General features: G+C 33.8%; 3 protein-coding genes and 1 long non-coding RNA gene across 18 annotated transcripts; 1 reads left to right on the forward strand and 3 right to left on the reverse strand.

Annotated features, from left to right (window-relative positions):
• Positions 1-775: 775 nt before the first annotated feature.
• Positions 776-2,143, reverse strand: LOC106414775. Its single transcript, XM_048768709.1, has 4 exons — positions 2,076-2,143; positions 1,607-1,936; positions 1,314-1,532; positions 776-1,206 (listed from the first exon to the last, which is right to left on the reverse strand). The coding sequence occupies exons 2-4, from the start codon at positions 1,931-1,933 to the stop codon at positions 991-993; spliced, it is 762 nt and encodes a 253-aa protein (XP_048624666.1). The 5' UTR covers positions 1,934-1,936; positions 2,076-2,143; the 3' UTR covers positions 776-990.
• Positions 2,144-4,379: 2,236 nt separating this feature from the next.
• LOC106413949 (late embryogenesis abundant protein 46-like) lies at positions 4,380-5,235 on the reverse strand. Its single transcript, XM_013854673.3, has 2 exons — positions 5,025-5,235; positions 4,380-4,935 (listed from the first exon to the last, which is right to left on the reverse strand). The coding sequence occupies exons 1-2, from the start codon at positions 5,109-5,111 to the stop codon at positions 4,543-4,545; spliced, it is 480 nt and encodes a 159-aa protein (XP_013710127.1). The 5' UTR covers positions 5,112-5,235; the 3' UTR covers positions 4,380-4,542.
• Positions 5,236-9,723: 4,488 nt separating this feature from the next.
• On the forward strand, positions 9,724-13,599 carry LOC125592973 (myb family transcription factor PHL5-like). Its single transcript, XM_048768723.1, has 7 exons — positions 9,724-11,082; positions 11,188-11,422; positions 11,788-11,864; positions 11,951-11,990; positions 12,070-12,124; positions 12,360-12,429; positions 12,810-13,599. Exons 1-7 carry the CDS (start codon positions 10,669-10,671, stop codon positions 13,035-13,037), a joined length of 1,119 nt encoding a protein of 372 aa, XP_048624680.1. The 5' UTR covers positions 9,724-10,668; the 3' UTR covers positions 13,038-13,599.
• Positions 12,789-19,064, reverse strand: LOC111204251. Of its 15 annotated transcripts, none has more exons than XR_007328823.1 (8): positions 18,858-18,908; positions 18,635-18,693; positions 18,496-18,513; positions 18,197-18,406; positions 17,903-18,099; positions 14,398-17,789; positions 14,144-14,323; positions 13,693-14,024 (listed from the first exon to the last, which is right to left on the reverse strand). It is a non-coding gene; the product is annotated as an uncharacterized LOC111204251 (long non-coding RNA). The 15 variants fall into 15 exon arrangements; XR_007328837.1 differs by having other exon boundaries at positions 18,496-18,547; positions 18,858-18,872; XR_007328834.1 differs by having other exon boundaries at positions 18,635-18,696; positions 18,858-18,872.
• Positions 19,065-21,746: the final 2,682 nt, after the last annotated feature.

The following is a 21,746-nucleotide window of genomic DNA, read 5'->3' on the forward strand; positions in this document are numbered from 1 at the left end:
GTAAGTCTTACACTTTCAGAAACTGATTTTTTAAATGAATATAAATCTAGAAATCATTTAAAAAAATCTGGTATATAAATAATTTATTTCGAATAAAATAGAAATATCTAATAAATAAAACACGAAACCATATTTACTTATAAGAATACTACAATTAGTTTTAAAATATTTGATACACTGATTATATTTAAAATATTTAATTTAAAAATAAATATAAAAGGTATGAAATGAAAGTAAAACTACCAGCTATCATGAAAATTTATCAAATCTAAAAGTTAGTTTTAATGTATTCTACTGGTGACACATTATATGTCATAATTTATTATTTAATATAACTTTATATAAATATAATTATAAATATGAAAATCTATTAGTTACTCTGAAAAATCTTGTGTATATAAATAAAGAACAGAAAAATATCAAATAATTGTCTTTACGAAGCATTGACTTAGCATTGAAAAGACTTTTTGGAGTGAACCCACTTTTAGTTATGAATCAGTTATTTCTTACCGATAATGCCATTTAGAACCAACATAAAGAAACAGAATCCTTCACACGTTTCTATAAGTGATTAGGTCTTTATCATCATGATTGCATTGGAGTTTGTCTAGTAGACACAAACGAATATTTGCACTTTAATATTTATAGTGTTCACATATTATGCATTCTCATATAATTTTATTAGAAGCTATCACATTTACACCACTAGTACTTGATATTATATACGTCTAATAGATTTTTTCACAGATGTTATCATATACTAATAGATTTGTCATTGGTTTCTCTTATTATATATGTTGTTCATGTAAATAGTTTTCAGCACAAAAGGTCATCACTACAAATATCCAATTACCGAAACAATTAAACGCGTACCGAAAGATGTTGATAAGTTATGAAACAGCAAAAGTAAAGTAATAGAAATCTGTTATATAAATAGGGGGTAGAGATAGGGGCATCGCCATAGCAGGCTCTAGATCATTTCGGCACCGATCAAATAAAGACATATGCTCCAATCAGCTCGACAAACTGAACGATGATTCCTTGACCCAATTCAACATTCATGAAGCCACCGTTGATTAACCCAGAACTGTCTCGAAACCTGACAAAAGGAACTCCTTGATAAACGCCTCTTCCAGTAGCGAACATAACATGCAGATTTGGGTAATCATCAAAAAGAAGTTCTAGGAGCGTCGGAGCGTAAATATTCTGCAAAAAAAAAATATATATATATATATATATATATATATATTAATAAATACTTAGAAACCAAAATTCAAGTTAACCAAAAAATATATATATAGATTTTAACTTACATTTTCAGGGGCGTTTGCTAAGAACGAAAGTATCGATGGGTAGGTTGGGATTGCCGCTGTAATAGGGGAACGATTCATTGCATTGATGAATGCTTGTTCAAAGTCTTGATTATTATGTCCGTAACTACGAAACGACGGATTCCCCTCTGTAATAGGGGAATGATAGTGATCTAGAGAATGAATTATCATGTCCGTAACTACGAAACGACGAATTCCCCTCTGCATGGAAAAAGAAAGACGAGCTTATTTATAATCAATAAAAAGAAACTAAAAATTAAGCTAAATTTACGTACCGGAAGTGGGAGTTCCGGGATCCTCATAAATTGAGCAAACAACATTTGATAATCATCATCCAGGACCATACCCTCCCAGATCAGGAAGGGCCTAACCGAATGAAGGGAAGGAAGACCCAAGGTGATTGTAAGCCCTGAAGTCATTCTCATGTAGTTGACCAAGTAGTCCACAGAGAGGGATTCTGCACCAATTAAGTTCGCAATTCTACATGCCGCATTCATGTGCCGCCTAAGAGAATACGCCCAGCCCGTGCCATGAATTTGTATCCACTCGATGTCGTCGACGAGGTTATTAGCATCATTTTCCCAATTAATGAACAACTCCATATTCTGCAACAGAAAATCAATATATAAGATTTTTAAAATCTAAACCAATACAAATGATTCACCGATTAAGCAATGTCATTTGTTCATGTAAAAAAGAAAAGAAGAAGAAAAAGATTAAGATCACTAAAAACAAATAACTTACATATCTTGCTTGAGAGGAAAAAATATGTTGAAAAAAATGAGAGTGGAGATTTGTGGTTGATATAATGATTTTTTTTTGAATAAAAAAAACGCTGAGAGTGAAAAGTTTTAAGAGGTAAAATAAACGTAAAAGGTGAATTATCTATTTTTGTATGTTGAAAGTTTGTTTTTGCGGTAAAAGTTTTCATAAAAAAAGCTAAAATATCTATTTGCGTACGCTGAATAAATCAGATGGAAAGCAAATAAGTTAAGAGTGCGTATACAAGTTAAAAAATTATCTATTTCGGACGTTGAGAGAGTTTTCTTCTTCTACAAGTAAACTAAAATCCAATGTTTCATTACTCGATACTCAATAGTGATTAAAATCTGACTCGTGACTGCTAACTGATTCACAATACTGATCCTTTTTATTAAATTAGGAGAGTAGGCGCAGAACTTGGGCTAATGACTTTTGGGTCCTGCTTTCTTTTTTATTTTAATATAATTCAGTGAAAAAAAAAAAAGGTATGATAGATACTAACTGATTACATGTATTGAATCAAAACACTATTGGTATCTTAGCGCTCCAATAATCATTTGATTTTAACATGAACTATCTAAATAATCAGAAAGAGATACACGAGTTTAAGTACTAGATGCAAGCAAAAAAAAATAATGAATGAAGAGTTTGTGGTTAAAGTATGGGTTGATATAATGATTTTTGTTTTTGGAAAAAGGATGTACAAAGTAATGTTCATATGTTGGAAGATAGTTTTTGCGGTAAAAGTAGGTTGGAAAAATAAAGTTTTTTTTGTTAATATAAAAATAACAAAAATCTCTATATCTGTTCGTTGAAAAAACGAGACGGAGAGCAATTAAGGTAAAAGTTTTAAAATTATGTGTTTAGGTACGTTGAAAAGAGTTTCCTTCTTCTTAAATTAAACTAAAATCCAAAGTTCCATTACTCATAGTGATTGATATCCGACTACAAACTGATTCACACAATATTGATCCTTATATTAAATTAGGAGAGTAGGATCAATAATATACAACCAACAATTAAAAAAAAAACTCTATTGGTATCTTAACTCTCTAAAACTCTAATAATCATTTGATTTTAACATGGTCTATCTAAATAATCAGAAAGAGATACGTGAGTTTAAGTACTAGACAAAGAAAATAATCTCTATTCTTGCTTTAAAGGAAGGAATCATTTTGATTGACTTTGACGATCTCCATAAAACATGAATTAGACGTAGATTGAGTCGGGGTAGATTGATCAATTAGTTACATTTAGGCCTAATTACATTATATTTTATCTCATGGCTCTACGCTTGGGTATCAGAGTTTTAAACCGTAATTGTTTCAATCCCCATGACCCACTCTGGTGGTGACCCACTGGAGCGTTGCTAGCCGATGGATCAAATACATTTGCTGCGACGAATTCATCAAATGAAATTTGTTCATTTTTATTAATCATTCTTTTTTTTATTTACTTTTTTTTTAAACACAAACATTCAGAATATAACAAACAGATGTCCTTATACATGATTTATTCTGTTGGTAAATTTAGATAAAGGTCGGTTGCTTGAATCTCCTAACTTAAATTTCTTAATTTTTTTCTCTCCTTTTTGCTATCGTTTTCACTTTTCACTTGAGATTTTTCACGCAATGGATGAGTAATCAATATATGTTGACACAGGTTTTGTAAGCATTCCCAAGGATCTCACGTCATATCTGTTTGACATTGGTCGTTTTGTTTATAAAGCAAAAGTTCAAAACGCGTTGCTCCTAACAGCCTAAAACACACACACACACACCCAAAAGTAGATATTTACTAATTAGTAATTACATACTAAAAAAGTTGCAGCATCAATGAGGGAACTATATTTTTAATTTCATTGTGTTGATTACTTCGAATTGAAACTAGTTTAGATACTGATTTTTTCTCTGTGATATCTTATGTTCCTCGACTAATTTAATGTTTTGATCTTTAATTAATATGTTTTTTCCACATTAGCAAGGTTGGGATCAATGGTAGGTAATTATTTTAAATCAGTTAAAGTTTTCGAAGTCTCAAATATATCAACTTGATATGACATCTTTCTTGGGGTGATGTTCAATGTTATATGGACGTTGTTGATGATCCTCCTTGGTTTGTATTTTGTAAACCGGAAGAAAGCACGGAACATGCATTATGCCAGTAATTATCGGCAAACATCCATTCAATCTTTGCTTCGAGTTTCAAGTTTTGGGATACGAAGATTAACACACCAATTACTGAATATCATATCATATGTTCCAAAAAAAAAGATTAACACACCAATTACTGAAAATTAACATAATTATTATAAGAAAGACACAACGTTAAGTCTGTCACCAGACCAAAAAAAAACAAGAAAAGAAACCATATTTATTAGGAGAGAAAACAAAAGGTAGGACCCGAAAAGCAATATGAACACACAAAAGCATATATATGAGAAATCGCCTTATCCAGTGTATCCTCCACTAGTTCCGTACCCAGTGGTGCCACCACCAACGTGGGCGTTATGAGCAGCGGTCCGACCAGTTCCAGTGTTTGTCCCGATAGGTTCTGTCAAGGTCGTTCTCTCCACAACGTGTCCGGTTGCTTGTCCCGTTCCGTGACCAGGCAAATCTGACATCTGGTGGGTCCCAGTCCCATGTCCGACGTGTCCAGTGGTTGAGTGAGTGGCTGACCCCAAACCTAAACCGGTTCCGGTTCCACCTCCAGCAGCTTCTTTCATGGCAGCGTTGTGCTCACGCACTTCTCTCTTCTGCATCTCAGCCTGGTTAATCTTTGCTTCTTTCTTCTGTGTGGCCATCTGTTTCTGAACAGGGTCTCGCGTCGTCATCTTCTCCGCCTTTAAAAAAATCCAATATCACCATATTATTTATCAAAGAAATTATTTTGCTTAAATGATCGACGATTAAACACAACTAATAAACCTACCTTTTCCTCCAAGGTAGCTTTGGTCTTGTCCATGCCAGACTTTGCAGAAGCTGCAATGTTCGAAGCTGTTTCTTTCATCGACTGCATTTTTTTTAATCTTTCTTCCTTAGTAAAAATCAAAATGTTACAAGAAGATAGCTTATGATTCTTCGTGTTTTGTTGTTCATGTGAGCATGTCTCATAAAAATAGGCACTGCCTTCGCCACGTGGTAACTGTGACTATTATTTAATTACGCTCTTGGCAACACGTCAGCGAAACGTGTCATGAAACAAGAGGTGGTAGGCTTTGTTGCACCTCTTTGTCATACACGTGTAGTAGCGGTAGATCTCGTAACAGTTTGAGTGTTGACGCGTGTTAGGCTTTGGGTAAGAGTGCAAAGAGTCGTTAATCGTTAACGTTATGCGGTTTCTTTTTCCTTTTATAAGTGTTCGACCCGAGTTCGTCGTTTATTAATAGTAATTAGTAATACTATAGATTTCTCCATTGTTTTCTTGTTCATGTAAATAATTCAGCACAAAAGGTCATATCATTCATTACTAAACATATCTAATTACTAAAACAATTAAACGCTACCGAAAGATGTTGAAACATTAAAAGATGGATCGAATTAACATTATAATTAAGATAACGTGGTCAAGAACACTTAACCAACAAAACAAGCATACAGCATTTGTAAAAATAAACCTACAAGTGCACTTAAGCTATAATTTTCCGGCTACCATTTAAGTTCTTAGAATTTCAAAATTTCACTATCAGTCTGTTAACTTCATAAACTATCCCTAACTTTCATGATATGTCTTAGTAACCATGCACAGTGGGCGGAGCCGGTGTGTGTGTGGGTGGGGGGGGGGGGGGGGGGGGGGTCAATATTGACCCATGGCAAGTTTTGCCAAAACAAAATTTTACTTGTTATTTTTATTGAAAATTTGATGAATTTAACTTATTGACCCTTGCAAAATATATTTGTTATCAAATTGATTCCTTTAAAATAATATTCTCCTTACGCCACTGACCATGCATGCATCAACTGATCACTAAATCAGGGTACGCAGCATGCATCTCAATTGACTAGATAGATAGTGTGGACTCGAAATGCATTTTAACAGAAAATATATCTACGATATGCAAGTTTACGGTGACACAGAAAAGAAAATTAAGAATCCAGTGAGTCTCTCCTCAGCCTTTGATCATGGAGGTTTTGCACAGTATGGGCTTAATTGATGTCTTTGAGCCCATCAAAATATAGGATCAGTCAGCTTCACGAATGCCTTGTTTAGACTGAGCCTAGAGTCCTTTTGGAATAAAACATTTACTTTAATCTCAAGTTAATTTTAAGTATATTTACATAAAAGAATTTCAAACGTTGGATTGTTTTCTATAGTCATATATTGTCGAAATTTTAATGTTTTAAAAGAACTGTGAACATGCTTAAGAGTTAAAAAAACAAATCGAACTCGTCTATTTTCAGTTAATATTCATTAATCATTCCTAAATTCTAAATGATCAATTCTAGTTTACCAGGATTTAAAGAATAACAACAACTACTACTTTCTTTCTATAACTGTAAAATACATATCCGCAGGGGATACATACTTTGTTAACCCTAAACGGAGATACTTTCTTAGAATCTGATTTTTAGATTATTTACGATTCTTTTGTCCATGTGTAGATTCTGAAGGATTTGATTTCTTACAATATCGCGATTCTTATACATAAAATAATTTCTTAGAACTTCGAATTTTATTTTATTTCTCAAACTTTAAATTGAGGTCAAATTTCTTCAGATATCGCCTTTAACAAAGTCTACTCGAATTTTTTTTCTGCTAATTGAAAAAATAATAAACTTGTTTTTTGCCAACAGAAATTAATATCTATAGAATTATAAAATAAATTTACCTCGATATCGAACATTTAAAACAAAAAAATATTCAATTAAAAAGTATCGAATATTTGTTATGTCAACACGTGTCAGGGGTCCATCTGTGACTGGCGAAGACGAATATAAAGTCTAATTTGCAAACAATTAAGAAACTCCTCAAGAAACGTAATTAAATAAATAAAGTGGGAATTGCAACTTGTAAGACTACTATTGGGTATTATTTTAACACGTAGGGAGAATCTTACAGTTGTTCCACTGTTGCTTTCCATTTAAAATTGATTCATTGATTATGGACCCCCTTATGTTATTTTCCAACACCAAACATCTCGTTTTTTTTGGGACCATCTTTCTTTTGAAGAAATAGCCATCAAAAAATTTATAATAAAAGACAATTATATGACAAATAATTAAAGAGTTACAACTTCAGTATATGTCACTGTATTTTGCGTGTTTTGTGAAGATTGAGTTGTTACGATCAGAGTTTTTCTCTTGCCCTAACGTTAAATCATTTTTCTGACTAATCCTAACGTTTAATTGTTTCATTTTCTATCGTTAGTTTTTAGTACACGCATCAAAAAGAAATAAAAATTCTGATATGTCTTAATTTGTTTACTACTAAGCAGGGGCGGACGTAGGTGAAGACGTACGGGGTCACGTGCCCTCGTCTCTTTTTTTATTTTCCTTTCATAAGCTATACAATTCATGCAATGCTCTTCTAAACCTACAACTAAATATGATGAAATAAAATTATGTGCCCCCGTCTAAATGGACTCTTGCGTCCGCCACTGCTACTAAGTAAACATATTTTATGCAAATGCTATACATTAGGGGGTAAAATATTATTGGAATAATTCCTAATTTTGTAAGGGATATTGGTATTAGTATGGAACTAAGAAAATGAAGGTAGCCTCTACGCAAAGTAGAACAAAATAAATAAATATTTAATCGGATCAAACATATATATTTGAAAACCGGAACAACAAAAATTAGCTGATTAGATATATCTTGTTCTTTTGGCATGATCACATATATTGATTTAATGACTGTACTCTGGAGTTATGATAAGTGAGGGGCAGCCAATCATGTACGTAAATAAATTCAAAGGAAAACAAATCACCGCACATATACATTATAGTGATGTTATGTCGCCACTCGTAAAATATGATAACGTATGTATAAGATTTTGTTAATGCCAAATCTATGTTAACTTAACTATATATAACTTTGAATGTTTTCTTGTACATATATATTTGTCACCGTTAACGCCTTCACCAGACTAATGCGTTCACAGGAAAACGACAATAACAAATATTGATTATATGTCTTTCATAAAAACTGATAATATAAGAAGATTTGTGTGTGAATAGAAAGTGAGAATGTGTGTTGAAAGATGGTACAAATAATCGGTACCTTATTTTAAAAGTAACATAAAAGGTTTGAATTAATATAAAGTATGGAATGGAATTTGATACTGCTATATTTCTTTGTGGTCTTACCTAGAGTCTTATTATTATATAAATGTTGTTTGGGTGCCGAATGTGGTTTGCTTCTAAACAAACTTTTAACGGAGTGACATCATTAGAGTTACAAAAAAAAAGATTTTAACTATATAAATCTAATTGGGGGCGTCGTATCAATTATAAATAATAAATTATAAATTAAAAAAGACAAAAAAAAAAGTTGAATTGGGCCAAAACAACATATTTTCAAGATGGCAAGCCATTTTTATCCACCCTATCCAGAATAATTCGATATGACTTTTTACTTTTTTAGACCATCAATCAAATTCATGCTCGTAAAAAAATAAACAAAATGTATGCGAGAATCGTCGTTATAGACACATTATAAAGAAAAGATGCTCATGTAGATATATTCTCCCATATCTTGGGTAGAACAATTTAAAATTCATAGTATAGTATTATTTATGTTCAATGGTCTTAACTGTATCCCAAACCCAATCTACCTTTAATTTGACAAACGCAGTTTTATTTTGATTGGGCATTGAGTTATATAGTAAATAGTTACATCAATATCTGTAGCTGTCAATGTGGTCGTGTTAAATACTTATTTCAAGTTTCAAACCAAGACATCCCTCAAAAAGATTTGTCAACCATAGATCCAATAATATATATGAAATTTTATTTCGATTAAACTAAAATTCAAAAATTTGGATGCTCCCTATGTATTATGAACTTTTTAGTAGTGTTTTTGAATGTTCATTATCCTAGTTTTATGATATGTGTTTTATTTATCACATCACAAGCATCAACTACACAAACGATGGCGACCATTAAATTTCTTGACGATGGTCTCACTTGGTTTTTGAAATTTATCATGTCGCGTCTCTGGCGAGTTTGGAAAAAAAACTACGTTTTTTGTTGGTTGAAATTGTTTCAAATGAGACATGGATGTTGAATCACTCTGTATCTACATGTTTCTGAATCGTCCTTCGGTTATTTTCTTTGTTTATTAATAATCTTATTTGTATCTGATTAATTTTTTCTCAGTAAGGTATGTGCTTTTGTGATGGTCAAAGAAATAATCTCGCATCATCGCATGGATCAATCATCTATTCAAATTAAATCTATGGAACATATATAGTTTTTATAAGTTTGATCCAAGTCTGTAAAAGCAACCTCAAAAACACACAAGAAGAAGATAAAGTTTCAATCTTTATTTCATTTCGCCTGCTGGCTGTTTCATTACAAAGCTTCAGTCTTTATACAAGAGAGTGAAAGCCCTACATCAAGATTCATCAGTTCCATCAAGGGCTGAGAATGCATTGGACAGCTTTACATTGAACGCTCCAACCGTACTAGCCTTGCTCTGTGTTTTGTCGTGACCTTTGCTTTGGGAAAGGATGTCTCTTTGTGACCGTTGATCTTGAACACGAGAGCTGGAGGCTGAGCTGGCAAAAGGTTTGTCGTCTACCACCTTTGCTTTTCCCTTTTCTTCACGCGAAAGTCTTACTTTGGCGGGAGCTTCTTCTCTGGTTTGAACTTGAGCTGAAACTGAGCTTTGCTGACTAATAGTCTGAAGCATAGAGAATGGCCTTGCGCAATATATGTGTATGCATTGTTTCAGAGAATAGGGCTTAAAATGAATTAATAATGTAATTGAGTTCCCCGTGGTTTTACTATTTTTATTTGCAAACTTTTTCTGATGTTTCTATAAGAATAAATAATTAAAGGCATCAAACTATCTCGAATTCATTCATGTTTTATGCATATAACATTAAGTGAGTATCTCTATGCATGGGTTAACAGGATCAGTTAGGGTTTCAGAGTGAATTAATAATACTTAAGTCTTTTTACGTGTGCGTTCTTACTATTTTTATGAACAAACTCTTTTTAAATGCTTCCACAATTGAAGAAGAATAAAGACAAGTCTAAGCAAGTGGGAGTTTAATTAAAATTACTTCTTATAATATTTGTTTTTGAAATAAGAATATTTGGACTTTTGCAATTATGGCCATTGGATGGTTAAAAAATGCGCACTCCTATCCATTTTTAGAATAATTAAAAGAAAAGGTATCGCCTATATCAATACTAATCCCTCTTGCACCTGAAGACTTTGGAGGAATGCAAAGAGATTCCAGAAAACCAAAAAAAAAAACACAATAGATTTCATTTCGATCGTTATCCCTCCGATTTTTGTGTTTACTCGAAACTTATTTTCATTCTATTCAGTATATCATCGAACGTGCAACAAGATCATATGTTTCTGATGCAAAAGAGGCAACCCGGGTCTCTCTTTGGTCTTTAATGGATAACAACTTTGAATCCTCAAACGCTTCACAAGGAAGCCGTCTACAGTTGCATCCGCAACCGCCCCAGCCGTTTAATTTACAAGACGTGGATACGATCCATTACAGTCAAACCTCTCCATGGACTACCGAGACGTTTTCAGGTTTTACTCCATACGATTGCATAGCTAATCAATCTTTCTCCTTACAATGTTCATCTTCAAAACCCTATCCTCCCTCGCTTCATTCGTACGATCATCAATCCTCGGATCCTCCATCATTGGACCAATCCCAATCGATGGTTCCTATGCAACCTAGTCCGGATCAATATTTAAAGCCATTATATAAAAGATCATGCGTCAACGATTTTGCAGCAACAAATGCTTCATCAGCCTCGTACTCGCTTTGTTTTGGAGCAAGTCAAGATCCACAAGTATGCCACACAAAACTACTTTTAATTTTTCTTTTCTTATAATCTTTAATTTTTTTTTAAATATTTTTTTTAACATTCATCATGGTTTTACTTGATGGCTTGCAGGAAATATGTAGGGGGAACTATAGTAATTCTAATGTAACACAACTGAGTTTCTCATTATCACATCATCAACCTAAGCAAACTCATTCAAGATTTTCTTCTCCTTCCTTCTCAACCTATGGAGGGTCCATGGTTCGCAACTATGGGACGGTTACCGGGAACAAGACACGGATAAGATGGACTCAAGACCTTCATGACAAGTTCTTGGAATGTGTAAACCGCCTTGGTGGTGCTGATAGTAAGTTAGAAACATTAGCGATACGTACTTCAACTTTAGAGTTAGAGGAATTAAACATTAGTTCTCTATCACTTGATCTAGCTAGTAACTTTGCTTTAGCATAAAGTTATGTTTTGATGTGAATATGAATCATGGACGGTCACGTATTAACCATAGCATATAGATGCTATGATGATTGCATGAGATCAAAAGTCATATTGTGCACTCTCATTTAACATTGTGAGTGGATTGATGAACTTTATCCTTTGAAGCAAATATCCGAACCGCACTATTTGAAAAAATAAATTGATATTTGTTTACGGATAGAAGGGCCATTGTTTCTTTGGTGGGTCACTAAAAAGTGTAACTGGTGGAAAACTATGCAGAGGCAACACCCAAAGCGATATTGAAGCTGATGGATTCTGAAGGACTCACAATATTTCATGTTAAAAGCCACTTACAGGTTAACGTTACTTCTTCTCTCTTTTCATTTTTTTTGTTTTGTTTTAAAAATCATTTTATTCAATAGTTCTTGGGGTTATATTTCAGAAGTATAGGATTGCGAAATACATCCCTGATCCTCGAGAAGGTAAACTGAGTAATACAGTGACTATATATCCATTAATAAATTGGAAATAATGCAAATCGATGAGTTTATGTTGTTGCAGGCAAGTTTGAGAAGAGATCTTGTTCCAAAGAGTTGTCTCAGCTTGACACGAAAACGTATGTTTTATTTCTCCTTAGGTTTTAGGTTGAAAAAAATAATATTATTTATTACTAAATAGCCCTCGATCTATTTTTCCTCCACATAAGTCCAAAGTTCATGACATACTTGATGACATCATGCCTTACGGGAGCAATAACAACGAGATACGATTAACATTATTCAGAAACAATAAATAATGAGCTGTTATTGATTTTAATTTACATTTTGTTTTGTTTGATATCGTGGAGGCAGTGGAGTGCAGATTAAGGAGGCACTCCAGCTTCAACTTGATGTTCAGAGACATCTTCATGAACAACTAGAGGTATGTTACAAAACGAGAACAGTTACTTATAACTTAACATATGCTTGTCCCAGTTCCCCCAGTATAGTATTTGTGGGGTTAAATAGGGTTTCTCTCGTCAATTTTATTATGTCCTCAAAATTGCATTTTAATAAGGATTTCATTTTATAAACATATGTTAAACTACATCAAAAGTGTATTTAAAAAAATAATGTATATAAATAATAAATTCTTTCTAATTACTATAGTTGAATGTTTGAACGTTTTGTGGCTCTTAAATCACTTTAATTTCAATATATTTATTTCGCTAGTGAGCTATATTTATTCATACTTATCTGCCTAAATACATCTTTTTTACCAACACTCATCTTAATTCATGTGTCTTAACTTTATTTTTATAGATTCAACGAAACCTACAAGTGAGGATCGAAGAACAAGGGAAACAATTGAAATTAATGATAGAACAACAGCAAAAAACAAAAGAGAGTCTTCTCAAGTCACCAAACGCCGAAGTATCGTTGCCTCTCTCCGCTTTCGATCGCTCTCCTCCACCTTTCTCGTTACAAGACGCCGAAGCCATGATGCTACCAAGTTATGAAGACACTCATTTCCAATCAAAGATAAGTTGAACAACGAGAGATTGGCTAAATAAAAAAAGGCCTAAAGCATGTATTCTACTCTATTCAAAGTGGTATGAAGTTATAAGAGTGGCGACAAGAGAATGTCCAAAGTGCTACACACACTCAGACCCGGCTCAACTTCATATTGGACCCTTGGATAAATTTAATTTATATGCAATATAATTGATTATATATAAAATTTTGGGCCCTTATTGTAAAAATACAACAAAAATTTAGGCCCTTTTTATTACTAAATTTATTTGTTTTAAAGGTGGGCCCTGGACGTGTGCCCCACTTGCTTACCCCTAGAAACGGCACTGCACACACTAACACTTGGAAACAGAATCAGGTACTTTATGTGTGCAAGTGGTGTGTGATGGGGTACGTCTTAGTCATAGACTAGTAGATGTGTGAGATTATTCTTAATTATCTATTTGTTTTAAAAGAACTCATACAAAGAGATAGCTTCTTAAATTAGTAACGCTACTTTTACCATTGTGCATGAGCAACCCCACGTTTTATGCTTTTTAATATATTCTACTTTGAATATTCAATTTAATTCGTTCATCTTTTTTCTTCTTCCCAAAACTCGATTACTCTAGTAGACTATTACGTAAACACAAGAAACTGCACATAACTATTTTGAAAAATGAAGATCATCAGCTCATAATAGCAAGTGGGCTTTTGATATGTTTGACGATGTTTACAAAAGCAGGATGAAAGGAAGGTAAAAACACCTCAATCCTGCTGCATAAAATCTATGCATGGAAGTGGTCGGGAGCGGATCTAGCCATCTAGGACTATATTTAAATGGGGCACATGACCTTCTTACATTATGTTTAATTTTCCAAGTGTGACATTCATCAGATTTTATACTAATTACTATAGGAAAAGTTAAAAATAAGACGGGGCACGGGACCACGTACCATTGGCTTTGTGCCCGCACCTGGAAGTGGTTGATAAGTGGTCCATCCATTTCATGCTCATTCCAATGAGCTATGATCATTTTTGATGGTTTAGATTAAGCTAGATATTATCGCAAGTACGTAATTATATACTAGCAAATAAATCATAAAAAAATTTAACTAAAGGATCGCTTATGAAAATTATCTCACATTAGCTGAAAAATACGGCCACCACGTGGCATAGCGAGGCCCGTATACGGTATGACTAGTTGACTTGTTGACTCCAACGTCCATAACCGCTTTTGCTGACGTGGAATCTTCGCGCGTTTTACGCTTCCGCTCTGTTTTGATCTTTCTCTCCTCCGAAACTTTCCCGGAAAGCGAGAGAAACTGCGAGAAAATCAGAAAACACTATCAGTGCTCTGCAGCATCCCTACTCATACACTCTCTCTATCGTCTCTTACCTTCCTAGAGATGACAACCAAACAGCAATCGCGTTACCTCGCTGCAGTTATCTCCACGGTGATGCTGTTTACGCTAGCTGAGACCTATACTAATCCACTCGAAGGTAATTATCCAGATTCTCACCTGATTCTTGGGGTTTAAATCGCGTTGCTTAGATCCTTTGACGTTACTTGTTTCTTCGTTAGTTTCGGCTCTTGAAGATCTCCACAAGTCTTTAAACAATCCACAGCAGCTGAGAGGATGGAGATTCGAGGGAGGAGGAGATCCATGCGGAGAACTCTGGATGGGAGTTTACTGTTCTGGATCGTCTATAGTAGCCTTGTAAATTCTCTCCCCACAGTATTATTATCATAGTTGCGAACAAAAACAATCTGATTCATATGATCTCGCAGGCAGCTACGAGGGCTTAGTCTTTTGGGAAGTCTTGGAAACAACCTTCACCGTCTCCACAGTTTAAAGAATATGTAAAGCAAAGTTTCCTCTTCTTCATGCTAACTCCATCATGAGACTGAATCACTTTTCTTTGTGATAGGGATGTTAGCTTCAATAACCTCCAAGGTGACATTCCTTTTGGCTTGCCTCCAAACGCTACCCATTTGTAAGCGTTGTTCATTCATTATTTAAAGCTTACACCAGCAGAGTGCAGTTCAGGAGATTTTCTCCTTTGTTTGTTTGATTACAGAAACATGGCTTATAACAATCTGACTCAGAGTCTCCTCTTTTCGTTACCTCTCATGACATCTCTCCTCTTCCTGTAAGTAGCTTATTCCAAATGGCTTATAACAAACTAACCTTCCTTTCTCCTGATTTGTTAAGTAATGGCTTGCTCTGTCTCTAGGAACCTGAGCCATAATTCATTATCTGGACCTCTAGCAAATGTGTTTTCCGGGTTACAGATTAAAGAAATGTGAGTCTTCAGTTAGCCTTTCATCGTGATATGTAGATGCAAGATGCTCCATTCATTCTTCAAATTATCTTGACTTTGCCAGGGATCTCTCATTCAACAACTTGACGGGAGATTTACCGAGCTCTTTTGGAACTCTGATGAATCTGAACTCATTGTAAGTTATCTCGAAATCTTTATCTGCAATCAGCTCTGTGCACGTAGGTGTAACCTAATAACAAAACTACAGGTACCTCCAGCACAACAGGTTTACAGGATCAATCATCTACCTCGCGGATCTTCCTTTAACTGACCTGTAGCTAACTCTCTCTCTCTCTGTGCTTTGATTTTGCATTTCAATGAGCATCCTTTATGTTGATGATCTCAAAAACGCTTCGTTGTTGCACATGTCTTCAGGAATATCGAAGATAACCAGTTCAGTGGTATCTTCCCTAGTAGCTTTCAGTCCATTCCTCATCTGTGGTGAGTTACTACTCTCCCCTCTTCTCAAAAAATTGGCTCAAGACACCTAAGACTGGGGATAATCAATGGTGTTTGCTGAGCAGGATATGGGGAAACAAGTTTCACGTAGAGCCCAACTATAAACCGTGGAAGTTCCCTCTGGATGTTGTACCGATGATTCAGAATGCTCGTGGCTATCCAACTACTCAGTCAAGTGCCATCTTGGACTTTCCCAGACCTCAGAAGGTCAGAAAGAAGAAGAAGGGATTAGGAGCAGTGAGTATTGTTTTGCTGGTTGGCGGACTGGCTTTGCTTGGAACTTTCTTTGCAGTTTTTGCAGTTCGAATGAGTCATCATCGACGTTCACAGAACCTTGCAGCTAGTCAAAGAAGCAGCAATAGCACAACATACTCTCTTCCAGTCAGTACAAACCGAGGTGATCTATACCTTTCTCTCCCCTCATTATCGGTTATCACCATAGCCATTCTGATTCCTCAGGACTGATTTTTTTAACTTCAGATTTAACAGAATTTTCTATTGCACCGCCAGTTCCTCAGCTGCGACATATACCTCCTCCACCTGTCAGAACCGATAAAACAGCAAGACGAAACAGCTTCTCTGCTACATGCCAATATCCAGCATACGCGAAGCTTTTCTCAGCTGCAGAGCTTGAACTGGCAACTAACAGTTTCAGTGATGAAAACCTACTCGAAGAGGGTCCTCTTGGTTCTGTTTACAGAGCAAAGTTGCCTGATGGTCAAGTATAACTTCTCTTCTCTCTCTTCAAAAATTCACTTCCATTGTCATTCACTGGTGTTTTTTCTTTAAAACAGTTGGCCGCTGTGAGAAACATCCCAATGTCTTCGCTGTCTTTACATGAAGAGGAAAAATTTACTGAACTTCTCCAAACAGCCTCCAAACTAAGACACCCAAACATTGTGACACTTCTCGGTTTCTGCATTGATAATGGGAAGCATCTTCTTGTCTATGAGTATGCCGGGCATTTGTCGCTGTACAATGCTATGCATGATGATGTATACAAGCCACTTTCTTGGGGATTCCGTCTCCACATTGCTATCGGAGTTGCCCGAGCTCTGGAGTAAGTATCCTGATCTTCTCAAACATATATAATAGCTTACTCATTTTGGTACATCACTCACTATCTGGTGAATCAAAATTTTCAGCTATTTGCACTCCTCGTTTAGCCCTCCTATTGCCCATAGCGACCTGAAAGCAACAAACATCTTACTAGACGAAGAACTCACGCCTCGGATTGCTGACTGTGGGCTTGCTAGTTTAAGGCCACTCACAAGCAACAGTGTCAAGCTTCGGGTAAGTGAAGAACGTTACATTCTATCTCGCTTTGTTCTTTGACTTGATACCTAATGTCTGAAGCAGGCTTCAGAGATAGCCATACAAAACACTGGCTACATAGCACCAGAACATGGACAGCCAGGAAGCAGCGGCACAAAGAGCGACACTTATGCACTGGGTGTGCTACTCTTGGAACTGTTAACAGGAAGTAAAGCATTTGACAGGTACTCACAAGCCTTTCACATACTTGCTCGGTTGCAATAGACAAGCTTAAGAAAATTATTTGCAGCTCACGCCCCCAAGGAGAACAGCTACTGGTGAAATGGGCATCAACCAGACTTCATGATAAGAGAAGCTTAGAACATATGATTGATCAAGGCATAGTCGGCACATTCTCCATAAGAGTCGCCTCACATTACGCATTCATTATCTCTCTATGCACTCAGGTAACTGTCAGTAGATTCTTCACTTGCAAATACAATAGCTAAATCATTCTTCCAACAAGCAGGCAGAGGAGTTTAGACCAGAGGTTTCAGAAATAGTGGAAGCACTCACTGGATTGATACAGAAACAGAACAAGGAAGCAGCAAGCAGTGTAGCGGAGAAGACCGAGGTGGACCCTTTTAGTAAATCTTTCTACTCAACACGCACACGTTTCCCCTCCTCGCCTACCTTCACCCACCTCTCCAACTGACCATTTTCTGTATCTCTTCTTCATACACATATTTTTTACTGTAAAAAAGAATAGATCTTAGCATATGTGACGATGATAAAAAACTAGTCTTTGTTTCTTAGTATATCACAGAAAAAAAAAAGAGTTATCTGATAGACTAACATGTGTTTACCTGTTATAGCCAAATTGGAGAGAGAGTGAATTCTGATCTTTCAAGCTCTCTCTCTTAACTTCACTTCATGGTGCTTCTTCTCCTTTAGCTCGGAAACAATTCTATCTAGGCATCCGTACCACAATTCTGAAAATATCAGAAAATATGATATCTTCGTGTCTCAGTTCTATCAAACGCTGGTTCAAAAATGCCTTAACCTGACACAAGAGAAACCACAACACATGTTTAAACGCGGTCAACAAGCATCCCCAGGATTACTCTGAGCATTAAATAGTCAGGGATAAGAGTAAGTACCCCATACAAATCATCAAGGATCTTGTTCCTATATTCTGTTTCCTCTCTTCTCCACTCCCTTAGACTTGAGTTGTGGAACCTCTCATCTGTGTCTGATTCTCCTGGCCTGATTCTAGCAAAGCTGAATCAGCTATTTTCTTCTACCACAGGTGCTTCAACACACTCATCCCAAGAAATCTCAGATCTTTTTGACCTCTAAGCAACCAATCACTGGAAGTAAAAGAAGGGTCATTTGGATGAGAAAACGACCGGTGTGCATCCTAAATCACTAATCAGCATCAGACAGAGAGCCAACTCACGCATGCTTATGGTGTTTACTGTTCACAAAGATGCAAATCATAAATCTTTGGCCTTTTCAAAAACAAAGACTAACACTTTAAGTTTAAGACAGAGAAAATTCTTTGACCAAAGAAAATTCAATTTTCAGACAAAAGTTACCTTCAATGTCTTTAAGCACAAATGAGAACTCTTTCAAGATTTTGACTCATCGCTGCCACCTTCTTCCTCCAATCCACCAAATCATTATTCGAATCCAAAAGAAAAAAAAAACAAAATTGAAGTCAAATTAAAACTACAATCTCGAAAACAAATTCGAATTCAGACGTAGAACACGCGAAACATATTAACATTCCGTGTGCTCGTACTTGAGATTCTGCATTACCGCCGAGACGAGAGAAGGTGATGTCATGTCGATGGGGAAGATTTCGAGCATCGTCGTGTGTCTGCATTTTAGGTTTTTCAGATAACCTTTCTACGCACCAAAGTCTTTCAGCTCAAAAAGGTTTTTGGAGTCTGGATTGAATTTGCTCTTCAAGACGGAAGAGAAACGCATCAACCATTCAAATTTACTCAATCCGGTTTGCGAGCTAACCGAACCAATTTACCCCGGTTCGTGGCTGATTAAATTTATTTGTGATTTTAACGGATTTGTTGATTTACTGATCCACTATTTTTTTTTTTTTTAAAGTTTAATGTTTATGAACATTATGTTTTATGCATCATGAAATATGATTTTTTGTTAAAAAAATATTTATAAATATATACACATTTATATATCTAATGATCGAAAAGGATTCACTTTTAAAACATTGTTACTTTGGTTGGTTAGATCTCTTTATCAGACCAATAATTTTATAGTAAAACCAAGCTTAGACCATCTATACTATACTAAAAGGGGGATATAAGCCATGGAGAGGGTGTCCACATAGGATAGAAAAATCAACCAATCAGAGAACCCGAAATTGCCATGTCATCTCATTTACTTTTCGTAAAAAATAAAAAAAAACAATGCAAAGGTGAGAATCGAACCCGAGTTAGTATGATATATATATAGGACAGTTACCACTAAGCCATTGAAACATTCTTGGACACATATACAAGAACCACTAAGTATATAATCACAAACTCTTATGTACATTTACAATAATATGAATTCAACTTTCAAGACTCCGATACTTTGTTTTGAAAAAAAAAAATAAGTAAGTGACTAAGCTAATATATTCTTAGAAAGTGTGAGAACGTTGACAAATATGAAAAATCATAGATTTTTGTTTTCGTGACAAAGTTAAGAATTTTGTAAAAGTAAGTTTAACATATAAATTTTCGTGACAAATATGAAAAAGCATAGGAAACAATTAAAATATACTTCTCTAATGTCTTAATAAAATATTATTTAAGGGTGTAATAATTAAATATATTAATTCAATAAATTTTATAATTTATAGACAAAACAATAACACAACAAATTTTGAAACATTTGTTTAACCTATCGATTTTTTTCATGAGAATCCAACTAAACAAGATAAAAATAATAATTAGATTTACAAATATTTAATTACCATTTTATTCAATTTTGATTAATTTCAAATTCTCATAATGTATCTTTTTGAAGTTACAAATATGAAAAAGCATAGATTTTTGTACAATTTGACAAAACAACTCAAAACATATTTTTCTAATGTCTTAATAAAATATTATTTAAGGATGCAATAATTAAATATATTAATTCAATAAATTTTATAATTTATAGACAAAAAAATACCACAAATTTTTTTTAAAACATTTGTTTAACCAATCGATTTTTTTTTTCATGAGAATCCAACTAAACAATTAGATTTACAAATATTTAATTACCATTTTATTCAATTTTGATTCATTTCAAATTGTAATAATGTATCTTTTTGAAGTTACAAAAAAAATAATGTTCTTTCTTTATTAAACTAACATTATATATAGATTCTATATACACAAAATAAATATAATATAACAACATAAGCTTGCTTTCCCAGATTCATATGAAAACTTTTTAAGTTATCCACCAAAGCAAATTAATTAAATCAATGAAATTGTTAAAATACAGCAAATTAATATATAATTTTATTTTAAATTAAATTATTTAAAAAGTGTATTTTCGTTCAAACAAAATAATAAATAAGTAAAACTGATTTGATGGTAATTTTTATGATATATATATATATCAATTCTGTGAAAGAAATAGAAGTTTAATATGAAAAAAAATCTTAAATACAAAAACCTCTAAAAAGTAACAAAAAAACTAATAAATTAAACTATGATATCACTTAAAAGCTTCTTAGACCATATTAATAAAATATTTAAGTGATAATAATACAAATTTGATTTTTTTTTCCAGCAAAAGTTTGTTATTAATTAGCATCAGTTATTTCAAGATGTTTAAGAAATGGTGGACAAAAAAATAGGATGGACATTAATGATATATGAACTATGAATAGTACTTTGTGAAGCAGACTTAGATAACATATCTGCATATCCATTTCCAGTCCTTTTTGATGCCTAAATTCAATTTCTTCAGAGTAGTTATTCCACAAGTAGATCATATGAGATATTGTTTTGATATGTAGATTTGTTTTTTCAATGTTAAGAAGATTGATAACTGTAAAAATGTCTCCTTCGAATATGATATGTCTATAACCGAGTCCCCAACATGAAACAAGTTTGTTTAAAAAGTAAATAATTTTATTTTTCTTATATTATATAATCAATATATATTATTTACTGATAATAAAAATATAGTTATTCTTCTATCACAAATATCTATGCAAATATGTGAATCAAGTACAACAATCAAACAACATAATGATTTTCATAAAGAAAATTTAAAAAGTATATTTATGTTATGTAGTCATATTTTATATTCTTTAAATAATGTAATGCAATATTATACATTATTTTTTTAGAATTGAGAAATACATATATCAGTTAGACAAATTAAGCGATAATTAAACAAATTTGATTTTTATTTTGTGAGCAAAAAGTTTATTATTAATTAGCATTACTTATTTCAAGATGTTTAAGAAATGATGGACAAAAAAATAGGATGGACATAAATTATATATGAACTATAAATAGTTTTTTTTAAAGCTGACTTAGATAACACATATGCACATCTATTTCCAGTCTTTTTTGATGCATAAATTCAATTTCTTCAGAGCAGTTATTCCACAAAGAGATCGTATGAGATATTGTTTTGATATTCAGATTTGTTTCTTAATTGTTAAGAAGATTGATAAGT

The sequence above is a fragment of the Brassica napus genome, chromosome A3 (genome assembly GCF_020379485.1).
Source record: "Brassica napus cultivar Da-Ae chromosome A3, Da-Ae, whole genome shotgun sequence".
NCBI classification, from domain to species: domain Eukaryota; kingdom Viridiplantae; phylum Streptophyta; class Magnoliopsida; order Brassicales; family Brassicaceae; genus Brassica; species Brassica napus.